Source organism: Cinclus cinclus, chromosome 4 (assembly GCF_963662255.1).
Source record: "Cinclus cinclus chromosome 4, bCinCin1.1, whole genome shotgun sequence".
Taxonomy (NCBI): domain Eukaryota; kingdom Metazoa; phylum Chordata; class Aves; order Passeriformes; family Cinclidae; genus Cinclus; species Cinclus cinclus.
In genome coordinates this window covers 27,598,174-27,616,874 of record NC_085049.1, presented here as the reverse complement: position 1 = coordinate 27,616,874, position 18,701 = coordinate 27,598,174, and the positions used below count along the sequence as shown (strand labels likewise).

At 39.3% G+C, this 18,701-nt stretch overlaps 1 protein-coding gene across 7 annotated transcripts in view; it reads left to right on the top strand.

Annotated features, from left to right (window-relative positions):
• Window positions 1-13,597, top strand: part of BRAF (B-Raf proto-oncogene, serine/threonine kinase) — an 80,464-nt gene extending 66,867 nt beyond the window's left edge. For 5 of the 7 annotated variants that reach the window (XM_062491873.1, XM_062491868.1, XM_062491867.1 and 2 more), the window contains 3 exons: window positions 2,032-2,166; window positions 3,483-3,636; window positions 9,194-9,278. In XM_062491873.1, coding sequence (XP_062347857.1) covers window positions 2,032-2,166; window positions 3,483-3,636; window positions 9,194-9,216 — 312 coding nt within the window. In that variant the 3' untranslated portion in view covers window positions 9,217-9,278. Of the gene's footprint in view, window positions 1-2,031; window positions 2,167-3,482; window positions 3,704-9,193 lie in introns of those variants that run through there. The other 2 variants (XM_062491871.1, XM_062491870.1) reach the window with 2 other exon arrangements.
• Window positions 13,598-18,701: the final 5,104 nt, after the last annotated feature.

The window sequence follows — 18,701 nt, the reverse complement described above, 5'->3', positions numbered from 1 at the left end:
GTAATCTATGTCCACAGGATAGGCATGTTTGGGAAGGCATACCTGAGTCCTTATTTCTGTCTAACCTGAAAATACTACCTATGTTTCAAGAACTTGTGTAAACTATTCTGTGTCTGAGCAGTGATGTATTTGTTGCTTCTGTGTCCTCATCCATTGTTTTTTCACTGTCAGTACTTGAAACAATAGCAATGTTCATCTGTGAATGCCATTTTATAAGGCTTCTTCCATATCTGCCAGAACACTTCATCCCAATTAATTGAATTTGGAGTGACTCCTTTTTAATTTTTTTTTCTTTTTTATAATTTTGATTTTGCCTTTTGGAGGAAGGGAAGTGTCTGGATTCCTGGCCAGATGGACCCAGCCTTCTAAAAACAGTATTTGGCCTTGTTTAGCTTTTGCCTTTTGAGATCTGAAAGATGAACCCAGTGATGTGGGTGCTTATAATGAAGTGCTGATATAAACTTGAAAATGCAAGTGAAGCCATCATATGTGATTTAATGTCTTGAGTTTTGTCACTCCTTGTCTATTATATGAAAAGTTGTAAATACTCTTCATTCTCTGGTGCATCTACATCATCTACTATGACACAGCCCAGATTCTTAGTGAGCATTCTTGTTATACCTGAGTGCTGCTCTTGCTTCAACAGATTTTTCTAGACTGTTCTTGTAGTGATACTCTCTTTTCTCTAGTCTAAAATGAAAGATTAGCCTCTACATTATTTGTAAAGAAACTATTTGAAAGATTTATAGTAATCAATTTTTAATAATTTCAACTTGTGCCATTATTTAGAAAATATCAACTGTTAGATAATGGTAAGTCTGATTTGCAGCAGAGGTAAGGAATGCAGTACACAAGTCTCTACTAGGAAATCCTGCTCTGGCACATGGGGATTTCTAAAGAAACTGTATGGGAGTTTTCTGTTCCTCCTTGATGCCAACACAGATGTGACTGAGGCAGAAAGTTACAAAAAGGCCAGGACTGTTGTTAGTATAAATAACATGTATAGCATGCTTGAGATGTGAGGGTTTTCTGCTATTTTTTTTTCCCCAGTGTCAAGATATGAAATAGTTACACTTCATTAGAGAGAAGGTGAGATACACCTGCTGGGTTGTCTTGAGTACTCAGAAAAAGCAGTGATTACTGCTGCAGCATGAATGGATCTTTGATTAGCTGGTTTGGAAGTGCTTTTTAGTGTCAGTGCTGCTGCAGTACTAAAACCACATTGCAATTGACCTTGGCTTGACATCATGATGTTTGCTGTTTTTTTATATATACTAGAGATTAGTAACTGTATTTATGTTTTGTTTCCCTGCTTCCTTTCAGTTTACTTTGTTTTATGCTTAAGTTTTATCCTTAAGGGAAATACAAGCCTTCCATGTTGAAAGAATTACTGTAGAAATACCAAGCCTGTCTGTCTCCTCTTTTACAGAGAAGAGGCAGTTTCTATTTTTCTTTTCAGGGTTTTTTCTTTTTTTATTTTTTTTTAGAGTGTGGGGGGGGGGGGTGGTCAGATGTCAATAATAAGCTTTTTTGTTGGAAAAGTATATGATGTAATCAGTTCTCAGAAGATGAAGGGTTTTAATATCCAAAGTCCACGTGTTTCTTAAAATGCCTTTCAATGTGAAGTTGTTGTTGATTTGTAATATAAAACAGAATATTTCTTTTTACAGAATATTTATTTTTAGACATGCTGTTCCTGCCACAGAGTTTCTTGTTTTTGTCAGTTTTTGACGCTGAAGAACCATTCCTTAGATGGTTATTGCTTTAAATGGTAACTGTTTACTAGTGTTCAAGTTTCACAGAAATCTCTCTGAGGAGGAGGAAAGATGTAATTTTTTCTCTGTACTGAATAGGTTAGCAAGCATTACTCTAACAAATTTGTCAATTTCAATACCAGATAATGCTTCCTGGGAGCAGAAATCTTGCTGCTGCAACCAAAATAGTCTAGCAAAATGTTCACCTTTTGCTACTGTTTATTTTATCAACTCAGCTTCTTCCTCTTTCCCTTTTTTTTCCCCCCCTTAAATAAAGATAATTTTCATGGTGGGACGAGGATACCTATCTCCAGACCTCAGCAAAGTACGGAGCAACTGTCCAAAAGCTATGAAGAGACTAATGGCAGAATGCTTAAAAAAGAAAAGAGATGAGAGACCCCTTTTTCCACAGGTAAGAAATGATCCTCTTCAGCTCTCAACACACTTTACAATTCAAAGTTGTAAACCTACTGGCCAGTTCCAAATTTTTTTTCATTAGTACTGTGGCAGGATTTCATAAGAGACCTGGTTCAGTACCTGGTTAGTTCTGTTTAATTAGAAATGCTCATTTTAATTTCAAAATGCAGGTGTTAAAATGATCTATTATATGAGAAGTTGTAAGTAGTTTTTAAAAGAGTTAGAGGTAAAAAAGTTGTAAACACTGTATTTGGAAAAGTATTGACATGATAGAGAGTTTCAGCTGGGAGGTAATGAAAGTAATAGTCACAATTAGACACACAGATTAGTACTTGGTGTACGTGCTCAGAAATGTTTACACTGCCATCCTTGCTCTCCCCCAAGCTTCATGAAGGAAAATGGATAGTTTTGCCACAGAACTTGGTTTTTTTTGTTTTGGGTTTTTTTTGTTTTGGGTTTTTTTTGTTTTGGGTTTTTTTTGTTTTGGGTTTTTTTTGTTTTGGGTTTTTTTTTGTTTTGGGTTTTTTTTTGTTTTGGGTTTTTTTTGTTTTGGGTTTTTTTTGTTTTGGGTTTTTTTTGTTTTGGGTTTTTTTTGTTTTGGGTTTTTTTTGTTTTGGGTTTTTTTTGTTTTGGGTTTTTTTTGTTTTGGGTTTTTTTTGTTTTGGGTTTTTTTTGTTTTGGGTTTTTTTTGTTTTGGGTTTTTTTTGTTTTGGGTTTTTTTTGTTTTGGGTTTTTTTGTTTTGGGTTTTTTTGTTTTGGGTTTTTTTGTTTTGGGTTTTTTTGTTTTGGGTTTTTTTGTTTTGGGTTTTTTTTGTGCCTGCTGAAGAAGGTTGATTTCAAAAAGCTGGAAGGGGAGGAGGGAAAAAAATCTGTTGTTTTTTGTTTGTTTGTTTTTTGTTTTGGGTTTTTTTCTGTTTTGAATGTAATCAAATAGTTTTCAAAAGATAAGGAGCTCCCCCTGCTGACTTTTTGGTAAACGTTATTAAGCAAAATGCTGACAGAGCTGGGTTTGTTTGCAGCAATGGCAGGTACAGCTATTAGGGCATAGACGAGGAGCCCAGTAAAAAGCAAGTGTTTTCACTGTGCTTAGAGGGAATAAGTGTGCATTAAAAAGGGGGAAATTCCCCAACTGTCCTTTTCAACTTCCTTAGGATATAAACATCAGGAGTGTAGTGCAGCAATATTTTTAAAAATCTGTTTTTTGATATCTGTTTAAATATTTTTCTGTAGTTAATTGATTTTGTGCCTTTGGTTTTAAGAGAGTTACAGCTCTGGAACAACAGGTTTGATCACTTATTTTCTATGTTTTAGATTCTTGCCTCCATTGAGCTTCTGGCCCGGTCATTGCCAAAAATTCACCGCAGTGCATCTGAGCCCTCGTTGAACCGGGCTGGCTTCCAGACAGAGGATTTTAGTCTATATGCTTGTGCTTCTCCAAAAACACCCATCCAAGCAGGGGGATACGGTGGGTTTCCAGTGCACTGAAACAAAATGTGAAAGCATGTGCCTGTGTGTCTGTGTGCTGGTGTGTCCTGTGAGTGCAAGGTGTTCTCAGTTCCTACCAGCTCCGACTGTAAGGTTTGCTGAGGGAACAGAGCCTCACTTCCTAACACTGGGCATTGAATGTTCCCAGCACAGAGTCGGTGTTGGTAACGAGTGCCCTGGGAACAGCTGGCACAAGAAGAACTGTAATGCCACGTAAGAGACATGGGAAAAGTTACTTCAAAGCAAGCAAAAATCTTCTTAAGGTCATCGGGTGTCATTTTTGCCTAGTTTATTGATTGGAATTAGTTACTCAGGAGTGTATTTGATTTGAATCTGTTCAAGCTGTGGTGGTCTGTTTTGGGGGTTTGGGGTTATTTTACTTCATTTGAGGTCATGATATTAGAGGAATAAGCTTTAGAGTCTTCATTTAGTAATGCTTATTCTTGTGGGAAACGCTTGGAAAGATGAACTGAGCTTCAAGGCTGAACACAGTCAAAATTTTATTGTGGTCAGTGGAAGTGAGCAGATACAACACAGAATCCAAAGAAAGCCCTGACTGAATAACATGTGACTCTTACCTTGAAAGTTTAAGTTTAAATTAATACAGTTTAGGAAATACCTCTTCCTGCAGAAGAGTGGTGAATGGGTTGGGGTTTTTTATGTTATATTTTTTTTCTCTAAGGATTCTGACCTGATATAGTTTACACCATCTTCAAATGTTCTGTTACAATGCAACACAGAAGAAATTCTGAATCAGCTTTTGCCAAGCTGCAAGGCTATTACTGGTAATGATGCCTGTATCTTTTCATTAGTACAGATTTCAAAATTTTTAAAAGCATTTTAAATCTCAAGTATGACCAAATGCTTTCAGAGGAAAAATGCTGCTAACACCCATAGTAGGAAAAGAAGATTTGAAAAAGCAGTTTTGTTCATGGAAATCAGTGTTATACCACGAATTTTGTTAAGATGGAAGGTGTTAATTATTTTAATATGCACTGAACATGCTGCTCTTCAGTGACAAATTGATTTTTTCACTTCCACATAAAAGCTGCTAGTTTGACTTGGCAGAAGTGAATCAGTTGGACTAGATACATGAGTAAGTTAGACACCTTACCTGCCAGCTCATTTTGGAAACTGTACTTGTCTTTGGAGTGTTGCTCTGGAACAAGTGCACCAGAGTAGTGGTTCAGGTTATATCAGTCTTTAGTGTCAGATACGACAAAAAAGATGTACAGACAGTGTTCTTGAATGTTTTGAGAAGAGTTATGTGGTTTTACTTGGTTTAAACTGCTGAACTGTTAATTTTCGCAGATTACTCTGCATTGGAAACAAGCTATTGTGCTCTTGTTAGGAATTCAAAGGCCAGGAGTGTTCCTAGTGGCTTCTGATTTACACACTCATGGAGAAGTTTGCCTATTGCTAACAATACATTTTTGAAATGGATCAGGAATTCCAAAGTGTCTTGGTTTACTGCTGTCTGGCAACTGAGCCTTTTAAAATGGGAAGCAGATTTAGAGAGCTTGAAGAGATGTAGGCAATTTTTACATTTTCTGTATGGATTATAATGGTCTCTTTGTCTTCTGCTTTTGGAATAGTTTGGGAATTAACTTTTTTCTTAGTTGAGAAAATTAGCTGTTGAAATCTCTCTCTATAGAAACAGTTGCAGAGGACAAAAGTTGTTGTTGTTTTAGAAAATCTGTTCCCCATTTTCCTGGTAGCTTCACTTCATTTCGGCAGGCTTATCTTGAAATAAAAACAGGGCTTACGTGTTATTTTCCTCTCTCATTCTTTATTTTATCTATCTGTTCTAGCAGTGATGAGGAAAGTTTCCAAAGCTGTGTGGGTATGGTATTCAGTACAGAGCAAAGAGGATGCTACTGGGTCTCCTGCAGAATCTAGAAATGGGGCATCCCATGCAGAAAAGTCTTGCCACACAGGGAGTTGCAGAGTGCAGAACTATCACCGTTTCCCTGCCCAGGCTTAGTCTTGTTCAGATCAGGTCAAACCAGTTATTCCTTGGAGTAGTGTTATCCTTCTTGTTCATCTGTGCTATCAGAGCTGCAATTATGGGGGGAAAGTGCTGCCACCCTTAGTTGCATTTGGCCCCATTTCCTGCTGTATGGTCAGTGCATTCTTCCTATGTCACCTGTCCTTGCTGAGCATTTCGGGTTCCATGACCATAATGTGATTTTAGCTTCTCACTAAACATTTTATGAGGCCTAAAAGGCGGCTGCTTTATGGATCATTAACTTTATCTGATAGAGAGGCATTTAGAGGTCTCATTTCTGCAAGTTCTGATTGCTGCTTCAGTGACATTTTGGAATATCTGTGGGATGAAGGTGCCTAACTACACCTGTGGATTTGGGCCAGAGTTCTCAGTTGTTTAGAAACAGATACCTGTTGGTGCAGAAAACATGTCTGTAGGGTCCTAGGCTTTTCTGGAGGACTAATTTATACTAGGTGAGATACCTTTCTATTTTACTTCCCTATGTATCAGTACAGAAACTGAATCTGTCTTGGTCCTTCAACATGTTCCAAATTTTTACTTACCCAGTGGATAGTATCCATACAAGAGATCAGCACAAGATCCAACAGAAAACTACCTCCTTCTTTATTTTCTGTGTCTGTGAACGTAAACTAGGCAAGGTGTTGGAATCTGATGTTTCCCTATGATAAATCAGATAGTCTCTACTTCAGTAGATAAGGCTGATACAGGCCTGGAAGGGAACCATTCTTCTCCTTATGCTTCTTTTGAGAAACATGGCATCTACCCCAGAATAAGGAGAACAGTTAAGATATGTGTATACATCAGTAACCTTGTGAATTCAGGTAGCTTACTAATTGGTGGGAGTACAGAATGGTAGCTGTATCTTAAATCCTTCTAGGAATCGGGGGCAGCCGGTTCATTCAGAACATGCCCTTGTTATTGCATTGTTTGGAGGCAGCATGTTTTTAGTACAGATTTTTTGAAAGTGTGCATTTAAAATAGTTTCCACTTGCTCTGCATGAGATGAGCACGAAAAGACTGTAGTAGCTGACTTGAGAGGGGTTTCTAAGAAGTCTGTACTTTCAGATGCATCCTTTGGAAAGAAATGGCTTTGCCAGTCAAGGCAAGTATCTGCAGTTCTGCTTGATAAAAAGCACCTCAGATGTCTGTCTCACAATGACTATAAATATCTGAGGGGTTTTTTTATTGTAGCAAGTTGCTAAGCATGTGGTTTCGTAGCTTGATGTGGATGGGTATAGCCATCTACATACCTTACCTAGGGAAAGCTGTTACTGGCAACTGCGTTTTATGCACGTTCAACCAACATAATCCCCTTATTTGATGACCGTGTTACCTATTTTGGTCTCCTATTGATTTGAGATCAGATTAACACTGGAATTTTGAAAGGGGAGATTTACCATCAGATTGTCAAAGAAAATGTTTGCTAAGGTTTTTTTTTAAATGGCAGGGAAGTCTGAAAATTACTTTTTTAAGGCTACCATCCTAGCTCAAATAATTCTTTATTTCTGGTCCTGTTTTTCCATTACTCTTTTCCAATTAAAGGTTCTTTTGTTGGTTTGTTTTTTTTCTGAAGTCCCTATATGACTATTAAAATCTGAATTATTACCAGAAATAGGTAGAAGGACAAGATGAGTAATGAGGGAGCAATCTCTTTTTTTATAAATTGATCTTTAATCACCAGTTTATAAAAGCAGACTGAAAAATAAATTAAGTAGAGCATATTTTGAAAGTGTAGCAAAGCATAAATGTCACTTAAAATTGGCCTCACAGGCAATACTTAGTGACTTTTTTGTCCTCTCTTAAAAGAAAACACGTACAAAACTCGAGGTGTTTCTAGATGGTACTGTGAAGAGAGTTGGGAGGCCGCTGAAATGTAGCACAAAAAAGCAAGAAAAAAACTATCCAATATTTAGAGTATTTAGAGGAAGAGTTTTATCTGGTGGTAGAACTAGTGAAATCTGCAATTAGATCTGTCATGAAGCTTTTATTCTATTGTTATTATAACTTAAGGCTGCCACCACAGTCTGTAAAGATACATAGAGCTTGAGGCCTGTCACAACTTCCTGTGCCACCCTTACTCTGGACTTCTGATATACTCCCTTCTCATTTCCCACGAGACAGAGCCCTTTCCCTGCTTTCTTCCAATTCCCTTAGATCTGAATCAGCTGTTACTCACAGGCCTTTGGATGCTTTTTCTTCCCCCTCCTAGAGCAGACAGCTTCTTGGTTCTCCTCTTTGTAGAGCAAGACATTGCACAGAATTAAAGCTATAAGCCTAGAATTCTGTTTGCATGGCTGTTTCTGTTTTGTTTCTAGTATTCAGAGTACGAATCTGGAGAAAAAACAAAGCCAACAATACAGTCACTCTTGAAAAGATGGAAGGACACCAGATAGGGAGCAGTTGCTTGAATGTAATAGCATTCAAAACACTTCTGTTGAACAGAACAAAGGCTCTTTTATGCCTGCTTATCACTCTTTCAGTATTAGGACAGCTCCGAGAAGTGCTGTCAAGAAAGTGGCACAGACTAATACAAAATGCACGTGAAATCCAACATGAGGAACTTGTATGTATGTTTTTCTTTTTCTCCTGAATCCTTTTGATTATGCTTGGACACCCCTCACTAAAAATCCTACAGAATGCAATTTCTTTGTGAGTGGCAGGGAATAATTTTTTTTTTTTTTTTTGGCTGAAGTATAGGATTAAGAGGATTAATATCTTAGACTTAGCTTCTGTTCAGTCTTCTGTCAAACTCTGGAAAGACTTTGGGCAGCAGTTTTACCTTGTGCCATAGTTGCATCCCCTCAGAAGTGGGACTACAAGTCTGTCTCAGCATGGTGACACTAAATAAATTGTGTAGGATTTCAGGACATCATCACATGTGAAAGCACTGCATATAATTATTCTTTATTCCATAATTCTGAAGGAAGCATGGAGTTGCTTTATTTATTATGCTTCCTGTTAGTGAGACCTAATTTCTGGTCTGGGATTGAGTAGACAATTTCTCCATTCTTATATTTCTGTCAGTGGGTTGCTGTGTTGATCTCTAAACCAAATCCTAGCACTCTGTAATACTAGTTTCCTATTCAGGCACTTTACTGTGTTTAGCCTTTACAGGGTAATGGATGTCTCATATAGTTCTTTGTTATTACAGTAGTTTTACAACAGAAGAGAACTGTTTTGCAGTTGGATGCATTTATTGAGACTGGTGCTTCTCAGGAGGACATATGTGCAATACAGAATTTAAAGTAAAATTAAGCTGACACATTTAATTTTCAAATGCATGATGAATTAGACTTTGCTTGAACTTTCACCTTCTTGGGAAGAATGGGTACAGCTTGCTTTCAAGATATCTTTTGTTGGTTAAATATGCTGGGTCTGTATTCTATGTTCTTTCACTGTGTATTCTCTTGTGCTCTAATTTTAACAGTTTGCATTTTTTAACATCTTTTATATTCAGCCTGATGTTCAACTAGTCTAGCAACTGAAATCTAGCAACTTTTTAAACCAAGCTCTTGTCCTCCCTCTACAGGAGAATTTGCAGCGTTCAAGTAGCCACAGCACCATGGCAGCACCCACTCTGTTATTTAAGTCTTGTGTTCCTACAGTTTCTTAACATCAAAACTCCATTCTGCTCCACAAAACCTAAAGTAATCTACAAAAGATATCCATAAGCTTAAAAGTGGAGCAGAATGGAACCACCAGTCCAACACAATGGGAAAAAGTACCTTTTTGGGAACCAGAATCCTCTGCTGCCAGTGTTTCTCCTTCAACACAAACCACCACGTGCATTTGGAGACCTGCAGTGGCTGCCTGTGCCGTTGGCATCATTCCCAGGAGAGAGGAGAGGGCGCTCGTGGTGTGACTGTGGTGCTCGGGCGTGAGGGGATGGAGCTGCTGCTGCTGCAACTTAGGAGATTTGCTTTGGATGGTCTGCCAGCCGGCTTCCTCCCTCTAACTACGTAACCATCAGAGGCTGAACGTCTGATGAGTGCTAATTTCAATGAATCATTTTCCATTCTGATCCTTTTTTTTCCTGGTGTACTTACTGATTTATGGGCAACGCAGTATCCCCTTTTCACTGTATTGCAGTGTCAGACGCCTCAAACTGTCTGTATTACTGGGATTTATTCCTTTAAAATTAAAAGTGTGGGGCAGTGGGAGCTGGAGATGTTATTCTGAAGGCAGAGCAGTTCATCTGAAGGAAAAGGGGATGCTGCCACACCTTTTTTTTTTTTTTTTTTTTCAGATTTACTTTACCACTTCTTAAAAAGGACAAACAACAACCACCATCCTTAACCTTTTTCCTTTTCCAGTATTTTCTTGATGTGTGCATATACAACATCTTTTTGAAGGATTAGGTAGATCCTTCTTTTGTTGGTCCAGCAACAAACTGAAGTTTAAAAAAATGTAGCGAGATTGTCCTTTTATTTTTTTGTAACATATGATACAATATATTTATCAAAGATGCTACTGTAGCATCTAAAGTCTGTAGAAATCCTGATACAGACTGTGAATGGTGTGTGTACCTACTTTAAAAGTTTTATTTTAAACGAGGGTGCAGGTTAATGCCAGGTACCTTACCAATATGTAATGTTTTCATAAATGAGGAAAAAAGTTCTCAGGTTGAATTGAATACAAATACAATCCCCCCCTAGAATTAGACATTCCAAAAATTATGTTTTGGTACTTTCAAGAGCTTTTTTTAAAGGATTTTTATCCTGTTAACTAAACGTCCTCTGATAAGTGTGTGTGTAAATGTGGAGCATCTTGTCCTAATGGCAAGTTGTTAGATCAAAACAAAACGGTACTTGCTGGATCCACGCTGACTACTCTTCCTCTCATTGCTTTCTTCCCTGTCATCTCTTCCCTTCTGTTTGTCTTTCCCTTCTGTACACTTTGCAAACTAGGAAGAAGGTGGCGGTATTTCCATTAGAGTGCTTTGTTTTCCTGTCCTCCAGTCCTGGTTTTCTAATGATGACAAATTACCCAGTCAGGGAAAACAGCTCATCAAGTTCTGCACATCATTTACCTCTAGTAGAATATCTTGTGATGTGATCTGCTTGCAGAATTCTCTGGTATGTGCTATTACCTGTAAATTATTTGTACAGAGGCAAGGCAGACCACATTGGAAAGAAACTCAAGCTCAGACAGAAGTTATTCTAGAATTTGATTTGTATCAGCCCTGTACCACTCCAGGTGGGGCAGGAGAACTGACCCTCCCCCCCTCCCCCCCCCCCCCCCCGTTTAGCAGGGAGGCTCTTGCTGGGAGAGGGTGGGGAGTGCTTAACAAAATCATGACAAATAAATGAAGGCATTAAATGCGTGTGAATGTGGTGTCCATGCTAAATGTGGATGTACCAAGTGAGGATTCTGTCCTTCCCTCCCTAGGGAAAGTTGGACTGTTCCTGTCAGCAGAAGGTTGCTCCCAGATGAAGGGAGACAAGCACATGGGAAGTAAAGGCGCTTTTAATACCCTGGCATTTTGCAGTGTTGCTGGTAGTCTGTTATGCTTGTCAGTAAATATTTGCTGGGACTGTAGGGACCGGACTGATCTGAAGTGGGAATTAAAACTGAAATACTGTGTATTCATATTAATTCCACAAACGTTAGCAAGATAGCAATAGTGAATGACTTAATTAGTCACTACAAGAATGAAGTGATTCATGTTGGTACATGAACAGAATTGATTTTGTGTACAGGACACATTTTAAAAACGAAGGGAAAAAAAAGCACAAATATTTTTGTCTGCTGTGGGTCTTCAGATGCTGTGAGATTTTTTCCTTAGTGAGGTTGGCAGGAATTTTAAAAGTAGCAATAGCCACTTTCCAGTGTGGAGAAGCTGAATCAGAGCAGTGGTGTGCAGATGGTGCAGTCAGAGTGCTCCCTGGTGATCATCTGACCAGTACCTGAGAGGTGGAGGGAGCCTGGGGCCACTGGTGGCAGCAGGCAGGTGAGAGCATTTACCAGACACAGGCTCCCAGAAGGGGGAGGAGTCACTGCTTCTCCTATCACCCCATGCTTGGCTCCAACCCCTTTATGGGCTATAGCCCCATTTGTACATGTCAGGGATACTGAGGTAAAGGTTCTCTTGAAAGAAGCTGTTTGCAGAGCAAGTATGGACAGGTGGTTCAACACTCATTTGTTTCACAGAGCTGTTAAAAGCTCTTGTTTCCTTCCGCAAAGTCATGCTGGCTGAAGTTCCTCTGTCAGGAACTTCATTCTATCTTTGCTTAAAATGAACTTACTTTGGTGAAGATTCATTACCCATTAGTCTACAGTATGCTTCTTGAGCCCATAGGAAAAGCACAAGGAAAATTGCTATCCTTGTCCATGCAAAGCACTTTATAAGTAACACATGATCTCTGGGTTTGTTTTTTTTTAATTGGGGTTTGTTTGTAGCTTTGTTTTTGTTTTATTTTTTTTCCCTGAGGAATGTGCAAGTTGTGTGGCTGCTGTTTAGAGAAGTCCTTTCAGGATGCATTTCTACTGGTTTTCTCGTTTTTTTGTTTCCCTCCAGATAGCTGTAGTAATGTGTGTTTGTCTCTAAGAGTTCCCATGTAATGCTCATGCAAAACTTTGGAAGAAATGTGGTTTGTAAATAATTGGGATAATTTTTGGTTTTATCTTTTCCTTCAGGAGTTTTTCTGGATGTCTTGCATGCTGTCAGAACCAGTCTTAAAGATGCCCTGTAGATGTTTAGTGAATAGGGAAGAATAGATGAGAAATGAGTGCTCTCTGTAGCAGTGGGAGGAAGGAAGTAAACTGAAATGACCAATACATTCATGCCATGTTGTAAGGGCCAAAATGAGGGATGGGAGGCTCCAGGTGGCTCTTTAAAATGCTGTTTATTGGATTCAAATGATACAGCAATTCACTGGTGACGAGCCCAGCCCACAGCCTTTTCAGCTACAGCTGTGGGTTGTATGAAGCCAATTCTAGTTCTGGTTACAATGCATTACATACTTTTTATTGCAGAGCATCTTAAAATATGACCAACCAATCAATACTTTTACTTATAGCCTATCATAACTACTAACATTACTGTATTCATGTTACAGTTTTCCAATCAAAAAAAGTTAATATATTATAGTTTAAGCTAGAAGTTGTTTTTCAGTTTTCTTGCAGTGGAAAATCCTGAGTTTTTTTTCTCTACTTGCAACATTAGCTTTCTTATTGGCCTGTGAAATTTTTTTTGTTTGGTAAAAACATTTTTTATTCATGGTGGATTTATCCTTTGCTCAGAGTCATAAAAATCTCTTCCAACTCACTTGCTTTTTGCCTTCTAGTTACCCAGTAAGACTGGCTCATCAGTTCTTTTTTTTTATATCAAAACTTGCTATCATTTCTATTTCCTTTTCAGATTCTATGTTCAAAAATCTTTTTGTTATACATACGTATTTGTGAAACCTTCTTTTCAAATCCTTATCTTTTCTTACGCCATGTTACCCAAAATTCCTTAAGCTTCTTTGTGGGGTCCCAACCACAGGCACCTGCCATAGTATGGAAATGTGAGTACGTACTTCGTGTGCACATGTTGGGACAAATGCCTAGAGAGTCATACTGCTTCTTTTAGCTCTGTAGTATCTTGTATTTCATAATTATTTGCAAAAGTACCAGTAACCAGGCCCAGCTATTCATGTCTTTATCAACCAGGCACAGACCTTCCCCTCTGCTTGTCCTTTCCATACAGGTGACAGAGGCCTGTTTCCTGTTACACCTTCCTGCTCAGTATGTGATTTTTTATTTTTTTTCCCCCTGGCATATTTGCCAGAACTGCAATGTTGTGGTGGAGCTCAAACCAAATGACAGGAATAGAGAGGCCAGGTTACATTGAAAGTAATTTCTGTTAGTTAAGTCCTACATAGCCCCAGGTACAATTAGCCCAGTTGTCTTGTTATTGTTGTTTTGTTTGGTTTGGTTTGTTTTTGGTTTTTTTTTTGGGGGGGGGGGTGTTGTTTTGTTTTGTTTGGTTTTTTTTTGCTAAACTCATGCAGGTCATTAAAGGAATCTGCTTCTGCTTTTTATGCTTGCCCAAAACCATCTTTTCTTGTACTTGAATGCTCTAGCAGCTGATGATGATGCAGAATGTTTGAGAACAAATACTGCTGTTTTACCATGGTGTCTTAGCATCACTTGGATTAGTATGTGCTCATTAGAGGCAGAATTTGGCCTTTGTGACATGAAATGAGTGAAATTCTGATTGTTGATGAATATCATGTCTTTCTATAAATGCCCAAACTGGGGGGGAAAGTACCCTGAACATCAGACATAAATATTTTTTCTTCTGTGTTTGCCTGGTGGTGTAAATGCAGCCAGCATTTTACAGAAGGCTGAGGAAAGCTAGATCCCCAGACACATCACAAACAAGTATGAATTGAAGCTTTGATATCTGGAGGGGCTAAATTTAGGGGTGAAGCATGTGGACATTTCACACTTGTGCAGCCTCTAGATTTCATTCCCTTCTTGACTGTGAGTGCAGCGTGTGTAGTACAAACTCCTCGTAGTACTGGTGTACTGGACAACAAGGTGCTCTCTGTTGATAAAATGTACCACCAGGAGGACAGTGGGACAGGGAAAATGTCTAGGTACAGTCAAGTTAAAAAGCAACTGTGTGAGTGGGCTCTTAGGGCATCACTCTGAAGGTGCTGAGTGTTCTGGTTTTCTGTGATGCATTTTTCTTAGAAGTTTGTTTCATAAACTTTGTTTATTGCAGTCCTGTTACTGTGCATTTGCACTTGGTGTTTGTTTTGGCATGCATTTGAAATACCTTTCTTCACTGCTTCATTATTTCATGCCAACTTCATACCCACCATGTGAAGTTCAGCCAGGGCAAGTGCTGGATTCTGCACCTGGGGTGGGTAACCCTGGTTGTGTGTATAGACTGGGGGAACGAGAGGTTGGAGAGCACAAACAGACTTGGGGGTCCTGGTCTGTGGCAAGTTGAACACGAGCCAGCAGTGCCCTGGCAGCCAGGAGGGACATCCTTGTCCTGTTCTGCTCTGGGCTGACCTCACCTTGAGTTCTGGGGGCAGTTTTGGGTGCCACAGTGTAAGAAAGACTATTAGTATTAGACTGTTACTAATAAAATATTAGAGAGTGTCCAGAGGAGGGCAACAAGGATGGTGAAGGATGTGGAACAGAAGCTGTATGAGGAGCAACTGAGGTCTCTTGGTCTGTTCAGCCTGGAGGAGACTGAGGGGAGACCTCACTGCAGTTAGAGCTTCCTTGTGAGGGGAAGAGAATGGGGTAGATACTGATCTCTGTTTTGTGGTGACCAGTGACCCGAGGGAATGGCCTGAAGTAGCATCAGGGGATGTTTAGGTTGGATATGAGGAAAAAGTTCTTCATCCAGGGGGTGGTGAGACACTGGAATAGGCTCCCCAGGGCAGTGGTCACAGCACCAAGCCTGACAGAGCTCAAGAAGCATTTGAACAATGCTCTCAGGCACACAGGGTAAGGTTTTATTCTTGGGCCATCCTGTGCAGGGTCAGGAGTTGGACTTTGATGACCCTTGTAGGTCTCTTCCAACTCAGTATATTCTAGGATGCTTACCTAATAACCTGTAATTCTTACCTAATAAACTATGAGAAGAGTAGAGCCAGGTTGTTAAAATGAAAGAGTTTGCATTTAAGTTTCAAGGATGCTAACTCAGAAGCTACTAAGTCAGCCACATGGCAGCAGTAACTATGAAGCTATGGAAGGAGGAAGCTTTAAAAGCTGCAGAATACAGACTGTGTCAAGAGTGAATTCAGATGAAAACTAACTTCTCTCTCTTGTTTAGAAGAGAGAGCTACCAAGACCCTCTGTTCAATGGTTTACATAGGGATCCCACAAAACAGTTTTTGTAGTTTGCCAAATGATCATGTGCCTTTGCAACCTTAAAAAGTACAACAGAATGTAAACCAGGTGCTTTGTAACTAGAGCAGTGTCTTTGGTTTATGTCTACTGCAGTAGTTTTGTATATAGCTATCCCTATAGGTAGGTAGTTTGGAGTTGGTCAACTTCTGTAAAGGAGCAAGGGCAGAGAGCATTCCCCAGAAATACCTATTAGCATTTCAAAGCTAAGAATTAAAGGATACTGAATTCAGTTACAGTAAACCTGCTGCTTGAAGTCTGCCCTATCAACATGTAATGAGGTTCATTTAAGTTAAAAACAAGTAAGCCCTCCTCCCCTTCCAAGGACACAGCAATCTTGTTAAAGGAAGCTCTGAAGTGGCCCCAAGTTACACTCTCATAGCATCTTGGAATGAGATGGTAGATGAAGAATGAGAGCTAGATGAGGAGAAACTGGTGGCTAGCACTTAGGTAATCAAGGTTCACATATATCAGACCATACAGTTAGTTCATTGTCCCAGAAAATGCAGTAAGTTTTGTTTCTGGAATGTCAGCAGGTTTCCTCACTTCTTCCCTGGGCCTCTTGCAGTTGCTGTTCAGTGATCACATCCCGTTGTTGCACATTAATGTGGGAGGTGGTAGGTATCTTGTCAGCTGATGGACAGCCAGTAGGTGTGAATTTGATTTGTTCAAATTTCAGACTGGTTATGTAGACTTCTGGCAGTACCTACATATCAGTGTCATATTTAACCTACTTGTCCATGAAGGACAAAATAGTGAGTTTGGATATTAGTGCTTTTTCAGATATTTTCCTTTTCTTCCTTGGGGCAGGACTTTTGGCATAATTATAGCTTATGAAGTTATGTTTAAATGCACAGTTCATACGAAGTATCAGACCAGTTTTAATTTGGGTTTGTTCCTTTTGGAAAACAAAGGGTAAAAATGTTTTACTTATGTTCCAGGAACTGTCTGGAATCCTTCTACCTACCCCAAATTCTGCACTAAAAGTACATGTGATGGTTATTTTGTCTCCTTTTTTTTTCCTGTATTTTTGGGTTTGTTTTGTTTTGTCTTTTTTTGTTTTGTTTGGGAACTTCTAAACTACATAGTATTTGCTTCTAGCATCTAGCAGCGCAGTGAGTTTAGCTCACCTAGCCTCCTCAAGAGCCAACAGTGGCCTTGTCTGGTCATTTTGTCTAGTTTGTCCTCTTTGCAGCAGCTGTACTTTAGAATAAGCCTTGTGTGACATTTACTTTTGAGCAAGTAAACCATGAAAATAACTGGGTTTTTTGTTGTTATTGTTGTTTATTTGGGTTTGGAAGATGGTTGGGTTTTGTTTTGATAAACGTCATTCTGTGTTGCATTTGTGTGTTCACCATTGTTGAAGAGAAAATTCATCTGTGTCTTTGGGAGTTCAGTGGAATATTAGGAGAAGAAATTAAGCCCATCATCTGAGCATGGATGTTGGGTCTGGGAGGAAAAATGGACCAAACTTGGGTGTTGGGTTATTTGGGGATGGTGGGGGGTTGTGAGGGCATAATTTAAATTAATTCTGTCTAAAATAAAGTGTACGTGCAATAAATGTGCTTTTTTTTATTCAAAGCTGTGAACCTTTAGGGAAAAAAAAAAACCACACAAAAAATCAACCAAAAAAAAAAAGCACATCATTCTTTCATGAGCCTTGTGTCCTACCTGCCTCCCCTTCCTCCCCCCTCTCCACACTTCTCAACTGACAGAAACCTGACAGTGGCCAACTTGTGTGTGTTGGCAACCCAAATTAACACTGCTGTTCTGATCTCATTGTTGGGACTGGGCAAAGTCCTGCCCCCCTACTTCTTTTCCACTCTTGACATCTTCTTGGGATCCAGTAGTGCCCTGTGCCTCTAGAGCAGGGCCTGCCATTGCCTGGGATGCACAAGCCAGCCCATCTGCTCTGTGGTCATTGTGACTCCAAGTGCAGAGCTCCTCCTGCCCCTTCAATGTCCAGGTGTAACCCTCCTCCCCACCTCACCAGGGTGTAGTGAAGGCTCTCCCTGGGCTGGGCAGTGACATTATTCTTGAGCAATTGCAAAATGAATCAGCAGCCATCAACTGCCTCATGGGATCCCTTTTTCCCTGTCCTAACACACGTGCAGGCTGGCCACTGTTGCCTTCTGCGACTCTGCCTTGTTTTGCAGGAGCAGGTGTAGGTGTGAGGTGTGTGTAACCTGTTGTGCATTACTTGCACTGTCTCTCTTTCTTACTTGAGCACAGGCTGCTTTTCCTAGATTAGGAAAAGGGGCACAGGTCTCCTAAGTTTCCCAGGAGAGTGTGATGCATTGAGCAGTGACAGAAGGGGTAGCACTCACTGGTTGGACCCTCTGGGGGAGTAAGAGAGGATTGGCTTGTTTAAAGTTTATAGATACCCAGATCTATATCCTTTAAACTTTATGATTTTTATATATAGTCAAGACAATGGCATTACCTCATAATACAGAGGCTTGTTTATGAGAGGCAAAGTATGTAGTAAGGAGAGGAAAGGGAAATTTATATACAGATTTGATTTCTTTTTTTGTTCCTTAGTGCAATGAAACGTATGTCCCACCACTTTAAACTCTGTGCTAACACACTCCTTTAAGCTGTTGGTTTTTTTGTTCGTTTGTTTTTGACCACCAGAGGTTTGCAAGGGGCTTATAACTGCAAAGTAGAAGGTCCAGTCTGGTTACTTAAAAAAAAAAAAAAAAACATTGTGTTAGTAGATTCCCACAGCTGCTTTTTAAAATCTACAATGGAGTAATTGTTTTGAAACTTGTATTTATTTTTTAATTCATAACAAAATGTTTATTTTTCCTGTTATGTAGGTCATGGCAATTCCCCTTTGTTCCTTCTGAAGTTTCCCCTGTAATTGCCAATACAACTTATTTTTCTTGTTTGTTCCTTCTCCCTTTACTTTTGTTGTCCCTTCATTTGTACTTTGGAGTTTTTCTCATGTAAATTTGTACAATGGGAAATATTGTCCAGTTTGGTTAGAGAGCATGGAGACTTAAAACATATTAAAATTTGATAGCTGAATTCAGATTGAAGAAAACTATTTCAGTGTAAAGTTATTTAAAGAACTCTGTATTATATGAAAGGCAAAATTCTATGTACTTGATGTGAATATGAGAATACTGCTATAATAAAGATTGACTGCATGGAAAAGTCTAAAGGAGATTTTCATTGTG